This window comes from Genypterus blacodes, unplaced genomic scaffold, assembly GCF_046128005.1.
Source record: "Genypterus blacodes isolate CSIRO-AG114 ecotype Tasmania unplaced genomic scaffold, CSIRO-AGI_Gbla_v1 ptg000034l_1, whole genome shotgun sequence".
NCBI classification, from domain to species: Eukaryota; Metazoa; Chordata; class Actinopteri; order Ophidiiformes; family Ophidiidae; genus Genypterus; species Genypterus blacodes.
The window spans coordinates 17501-25000 of record NW_027466847.1 but is presented as its reverse complement, the minus strand read 5'-3'; the positions used below and the strand labels follow the sequence as shown (position 1 = coordinate 25000).

General features: G+C 49.2%; 1 protein-coding gene across 3 annotated transcripts in view; it reads right to left on the bottom strand.

Moving 5' to 3' along the window:
- Nucleotides 1–7500, bottom strand: part of LOC142995955 (pleckstrin homology domain-containing family A member 7-like) — a 56098-nt gene that overhangs the window by 33222 nt on the left and 15376 nt on the right. For all 3 annotated transcript variants that reach the window (XM_076146816.1, XM_076146817.1, XM_076146818.1), the window contains exon 2: nucleotides 3094–3177. In XM_076146816.1, coding sequence (XP_076002931.1) covers nucleotides 3094–3177 — 84 coding nt within the window. The remainder of the gene's footprint in view (nucleotides 1–3093; nucleotides 3178–7500) is intronic.

The window sequence follows — 7500 nt, the reverse complement described above, 5'->3', positions numbered from 1 at the left end:
GACGGCACAGAGGGACACGAGTCCATCGCTCCTGCTGCAGAGAGGAGAGCTGATAAGGAACTCCAGACTCTTACGCCTCTTTAATCCATGATAACACCCTGGAGTGCAGGCCCCCCAGAACACACACACACACACACACACACACACACAAACACACACAGCTGCAGCTAATAAAGTTTCAGCTCTGCGTTGACGGTCTGAAGGTTCTGCTGCTGTTGGAGTTGAACCTGCGGACATTTACCAGAGTATAACCTCCAGTGACGCCCACCATGTGTGTGTGTGTGTGTGTGTGTGCCACCCCAGGGTGTCAACAGGGTGCAGTACAGTAAAGGTTAGCTCTACTTTAGTGGAGCAGAAGGATCTAAAAGTCAATAGCAGCTTTGGTCTGCAGGCCTCAGGCAGACACACACAGACACACACAGGGACCCTATGTTGCAGCAGATGTGTTGGTCAGTGTGTCCACGGCAACAGCTCACATCCTTGGGCTTGCATTGTGTGCAGCGGCGTGATGGTGATTGGATAATTAGGATGCTCTAGGAGAAGACGGGCGAAGAATGGCAGCTTTCAAACGACTTCCATCCCAATCACACAACCTTTGCTCCGGACCACACGCTGTAATTAGGTGAGAGGCTTCTAATGAGCATTAATAACCAAACATGCACCCCATAAACACTCTAATTAACGGGCCACCTTGAACTATGCACGGAATGACACGGGCGGATAACTGTTGCCTCACAACGGGGTGTGAAGCGCTCAGGTCCAGGAGTGACGTGCTGGGGATGAGGGAACGAGTCTGGGTTTGTACACAACTCTGTGATAACTGACCTGAGAATGTCAACCGCCACATTCACGGGTCAATTATCCTCTTAATGGGCGCCGTCTATCACACAGCCCTGCTACTTTGTATCACCAGGTTTATTCCACAACAATCTCCTGCAGACGAGACGTGAGGCCGCACATGTTCAGAGGTGGAATGAGTTTGGGGCTCCTCCTCTACGGGCCACAGCTGCAGGAGGAGGAGGAGGAGGAGGAGGAGGAGGAGGAGGGGGAGGAGGAGGAAGAGGAAGAGGAGAATGATCTGTGTCTCCTGAAAAACGTTGATTGATCATGATTGTCGCATGAATTCACAAACTATTCAGAAACACCTGGCAGGGAACTCAATCCCGACCCTGAGAGAGTGACGCTCTCAGCTCGTCTCAGTCACGAGCTTTCAGTGCTTTGATTGTCTTAAAGGGAACAAAACAGAAACAACTAAAGTGTCATAAATGATGATTTGATCAGAAGGCTTTTCTATTTGTGTTCATTCCTGTCGACCTTATCACTCACTCTACACACACACAGACACACACACACACACACACTGCTCACTGTAACACTGTAACCGTTTGATTGCATATCGCCGTGGCTTTGAGAGTAACTGGAGCATTAAAGCTGATGTGTTATTGGACGATCCTATCTGTGCATTTACTGCCTTTCACCTCAGGAAGGATGGTTTGATTGTGTTCACGTTGGCCCCGTGTTTAAGAGGAGACTCTGAGCTGGGGGCCAGGAGACTGTAAAGGTTCCTTACAAAGGACTCAAACTGCACTCAGACTGAAGTTCACTGCAGTAACTCATCCATCACAGTCAGAGTGTTAAAGATTACAACAAGCTCCAGGATCAAATAGAAGAAATGATCTCAACCTTCTGTTAGCATCAATCAGAGGAGGCTTATAAATGAGGTCATTACTGCAGCGCCACACTGACACAGGCAGAGTATTGCATCTAGGTGTGTGTGTACGGCTCCTTCCACCATCAACCATCATGAGGGATTTACACCTTTGGAAAGTGTGGATACATTGATCCAATCTGAACACAGAGACACACAGCCGGACTCTACTGTGTCACACAACTCCACACTGAATCTACAGCTTTGGATCAGATTCTTTAACATTTGAACTCCGTCAGGCCAAACCTTCCTGAAGAGCCACCACAGGTGTCTGAGGGCGTGGCTTCTTGTTGTGGCCTCTCTTGTTGCTTTTGTAATACAGGTTTGTTCAGCTTACACCTGTCCTGCTGACCTACATGACGATGTGGGACGACGGGACAAAAGAGTCTCCCTGCTCCGGTGAAAGTGGAGATCTGGTGTCAGGTTACGTCATCGCTGGGAAACTCTCCATGAACTGAAACCTACAGGTGCAACAAACTGTCTCCTTAGCAACACTGTAACTACCACAAAGCAACAAATCACACAGATTGTCTATTATGATCCATAAAGGTTTTGATGAATCCTTTGCTTCATTTACTAAATAAAGTGAATGGAGGCTGTGAGAGACGCCAGAGTGACCCCAGAATCCACCTGTGGACTCTGATTCTAGGCTATAGGGAGAAGCACAGTGGGGGGTTGGGGACCAAGGGACCAGGGGACCAAGGGATCAGAGGACCAGAGGACCAAGGGTGTTCCTTGGTTCTCCCTTGATTCACCAGAGAACCAAGGGACCAGGGGACCAGGGGACCAGGGGACCAGGGGACCAAGGGACCAAGAGACCAGAGGACCAGGGGACCAGGGGACCAGGAGACCAGGGGACCAGAGAACCAAGGAACCAAGAGACCAGAGGACCAGGGGACAAGGGGGCAAGGGGACCACGGGACCAGAGGACCAGAGGACAAAGGGACCAGGGGACCAACCGTCAGTCCTCGTTCACTGAGTCGACCTATGCGTGTGCAGGTGGGAACTAAAGAGTTCAACGCATAGGCGCCAAACACTGCATCAGTACAATGAACACACAGTACACAGTGAACACACGGTACACAGTAGTGTGTGTTCAGCTGGATTACAAACTCCTTTCACTTCAGCTGTCAGACTGAAAGAACATGAGCAGGTTTACCCAGAAAGCAGCGTAAACACAGATGACATGTTACAGAATCCTGCTACAGCATCGACAAACAGAGAGAAATCTGCAGCAGGAGCTTCATCAGCGGCGTGATGAGACATAAGGCCCATATGTTGACTGAGCACAACAACAAACATAGAGTGAGAGCGTGGATCTGATCCCTAAAGCAACACGTATTAGATGAGAGTAAATACAGGAGGAGTAAAAACAAAACACTCACTGTTCTTGGAGGATAAAATCCATGTTCTCTGAAGAAATCTGTCCGCTCACAGGATGACGAAATGTAGTGGTCCTCTGGTTATGGCTGAGGGGACAGAGGGGGGACAGGGGGGGGGGCAGGAGGGAGGACAGGAGGGAGGAGAGAGAGAGAGGAAGACAAAGTTAGCAACCTTGGTGTGTCTTTAAACACATCAGCCTGTTCTGTTCACAGCTGATCGTTCCCCAGAGGAGCAGCCAGATTAGAGGGACGGCTCCAGCTCTCCGCCCTGACGGGACCTCCACCCTCACTTTCCCGAGCCTGTGTAGAATGTGAGGGGTGGCTGACATCCCCCCCCCCCCCCCTGTGTGGACCAAAGTGTCAGGCTCAGCACAAAAATGCTGGACAGAGCAGGACTGGGCCTCCAACAGGTTTAGCCTCAGCCCGTCACTCAGCCTGAGCCCCAACCAGGATGTCAAAACTGGGTAAACAACACGGGCGGGGGTAGAGGGGTGTGTGGGTGTGTGGGTGTGTGTGTGTGTGTGTGTGTGTGTGTGTGTGTGTGTGTGTGTGTGTGTGTGTGTGTGTGGGTGTGTGTGTGCTGTAGGTGGGGTTAAACAGCTTCAGCACAATGACAGCTGTGTGATCCTGGTGCTGCTGAGTGTGAACAGTTAGAGATGTGAAGTTCATGAAGGGAATTTGCTCCACACTGATGAATCCATCTCTCTGCAAACCAAACACACACTCCTACACACAGAGCGAGTGGACGTCTGATACGACTACAATGTACAAACGTGACTTTTGAAATGTTGAAGTACCAGCAGAGGAATTTCAATTATACATTACTGCATTCATTATAATTAGATACAATTAGATCTGCATTTACAATGGCTGCACTCCTCCAGACGCTTCATCAGAGTTTAATTAAGAATCTAACCAAGAAGAATAAGAAGTATTTCACTTGAGAAGCTGAAAGAAAACGCCATTTCTATGAGTTCTCATCCATGATCAGGTCTCATTGTGTATGAATATGTCCGTATGTATAGATATATATGATCCTGGAACATTGTGTTGTCCATTACAAACATCTGGAGCACATCTGCTGAGGTGTGGAGACCTTCGTCCCCCAGCCAGGAACCTCCAACTCTCACCTCCTAGTTACAACGTTTTCCATTCAGCAGCAGCATTAGTCGTGCTGTAGCGACTCCTGGTTGACCGAGCAGAAGATTGAATCCTACAGGGCGCCCTGCCTGGTTTCCCCGGGAGACTGAGCTCCACAACAAGCACGTACGATGTCATGATTAACTCCCGGTGTGACACCTAAACACGACCTGTGACGCCCACAGACGCTTCACTTCAGCTGGAATCAGGCTGATGCTGCTGCTAACAACAGGAATCCTGACAGGGATATGGAGCAAACATGACAGGAGACGCTTTAGAGAAGCTGTGAAGGTGTGAAGAGCAGGAGTGTGACAGGCGGAGGAACCGAACCATCAAGCAAACACACGTCTCATCTTTGACATGAAGAGCCGAGTCGTTCAGGGGAGAGGTTTGAGTTTACAGCTTTGAACAGAAGAGCGTTTCCCTGAGCGGACAAGGAGCCGATAAAGGAGCCGAAGCTTCAGGCGGTTCAGTAACAGATCGACATCTCAGCCATGTTCCTCACCGCCTGAATACTAATCTCAAAATGTTCACAAAAGCAAAATGAAAAGCCCAAAACATTTGTTGAGGCTTTCTATCTGAATTAGTGAAACGCTGACAGAACTAAACTCAAATGCAAATATATAAATTACTTTCTCTATTTGTCTTAATGTCGTTGTAGCTCGTGGCGTTTTAGGAAGAAAACGTCTTTAATAATGACTTTTTTATGACTTTATGTCCCCAAAAAGCTCATATGTGAAGAATCTTCTTACACTTCTGTCTCAGCGATGAAGACCTCAGCTTCAGGAGCAGAACACGCTGGGTTGTGTTGTGATGAAGATGAAGATGCTCTCAGCTCCCATATGGAGGCTGGACTCACCTTCACACATCAACAGCGCTCACTGCACCTCCGCCGCTTTGTCGGCGACCCTGAGAGGCCAAGCTGAGCCTCATCAGGACTCTGTGAAGCCTCAAGGGGCCCAGATGGCCACAGACACCTGAATGCACCTTTGGTCCTGACAAACAGGAGGATGGGAGGGGGGAGGGAGGGAGGTAGGGAGGGAGGGAGGGAGGGGTCGTCACCCTCAGAGAGAGGAGGGGGGATATGGAGCCATGTGGAGAATTCATATTTGTCTAATATTTGTCTATTTGTCAAGCAAACAGATCGTCCCTGTCTGGCGTCTGAGTTATGACTGAACACAGACGCAGCTTCCTCCATTAAATACTAAACACTCGTATCTCTGCTACATTAGAAACAAACAGATGAAGGTGTGAGCGGAGGTCTGCAGTGATTCATGCAGATGGAATCTTTCACAGATCCATCAGGTACGACATGAATCCTTTAGTGTGAACATGACGTCACCTCTGCCAGCCTACAGGTGAAGCTAAACGCTCCCTCAGTGAGATCACAGCTCGGTGTATTAATGGATCAAAGTGTCGTGTGCTTAATTACAAAACCTTCATTAAAAACCGATGCCAGAGCTCACAGATCTAATAAAGATTTCAGATTCAGGCTGATCTTATGAGAGAGATAACATCAACAATGAATGTGATTCATCAAACTCACTGATAATGATTTCTATTTGCAGCATATTAAAGTTTAAAGATGTATTTGCTGAGTCACCTCACAGATCCTCCCAGAGGCTCCAGGCTGGTATCGATCACACACACACACACATGGAGCCTCCTGAGGTTTGTTTATCAGGCGGCCCGGGTTTTAGTCAGCGGAAGATGAAACGGAGGCGACGGTGACCTTTCAGAATAGCTGAGACAGTTTGACCCGACCTCCAGGGAGAGAAAAGGGGGCCGGCCTCTTAAAGCATTACGCAACACCCTGCCCAACACGGCCTGATGGACGCGGCTAACAAACATCTGTCCTCTCTGTTAGCTTTGTGTTGCTCACGCACACGCACACGCACACACACACACCTTGTCCCAGGAACTAGACACACAAAGACTCAAATCAGAATGGAGACCTGAACCTGCAGTTCCTCTCCTCACCACAGGCGGTGCTAACTTACCGTGAAACTTTACACAGAAATTTTAATTTCAATTTCAAGCCATTGATCACATAACACGACCTCGACTACCAGCTGACGGTGCCGTGTGTGACCTCCACCACACACACACACACACACACACACACCTTCTATATCCGCCTGATATTTACGAGCGGTGAACCTCTGGGGGTTACGTAAACACCGGCGTTGCCCCTGACAGCGCTCGCATGACACGGCCCCATCTCTCATGTACCAGACACACACACACACACACACACACATGACCCACGCATACCGCACATGATCTCCGTGACTCCAGCCCAGCACACGCGTGGCACCTGCTGCGTCACGTGACCTGCTCTTCACCCTCGATTCTCCGCCAATCTGGCTCCTTCCCCGCTGCTCGCCCGCAGAGCTCCCTCTTCCTCTTCCTCTCTCTCCCTCTTCCTCCCTCCCACAGCCTGTCGCTCTCTCACACTGAGTAATGAGTAACAGCGTAATTGCCTGCTGATAAACCTGATCACCTTGTGGGATTTGGACTTAGAGAGAACACTTTGTAAGGCGGCGCTGCAGTGCGTTAGAAGAATATCTGACATTCCTCCAAATGAATCGCCTGAAACCAAAGAGACGCCGGCTGTGATTACGCTCTGTATCTGGAGCCAGAGGTGCCGTTTGAGTGCTGCATGTACCAACAGATCAAAATATAGATTAGACGGTTCAATAGAAGCTGCTCGTTCAGACACAACTCCTCTGTCCCCGGACGAGGACGCCAGGATGTAAAACGTCTCGGTTCCTTATTTTGAAATGAGGTCAACAGAGATTGAGTTTGTTGTTTTTGCTCTGTAGGAATCTTGAGGCACAATTAAATCCTGTCGGTGTTTAGGAGCTTAGGTTTTGTTTGTGTTCGCTTATCTTAAGCGTGTGCAGGGCTAATTTAATGAGGTAATGACTTACTGGAGCTCAACCGACACGTTTGGCACTTTTGACTTTTCTTTGTATGGCAACCAAAACCCACAGAGACGAATGATTGACCAAGCGAAGCCGTAACACACACACACGCAGGGCAGCCAGATTGTTTCAAAACGTCTGCAGAGTGTGTGTGTGTGTGTGTGTGTGTGTGTGTGTCCTCAGTCAAAGGTCACGTCTATTTAAAGTGTTTTTCCACACGAAATGTGTTTGAAGTGCAACAAGGGAGGGTGGGGAAGAGCTGGCACGGCAGAATGGAGGAACACGGCAAGGTCACGCCCATTCAGAGCACGCTGCACTGTGTGTGTGTGTGAGTGTGTGTGTG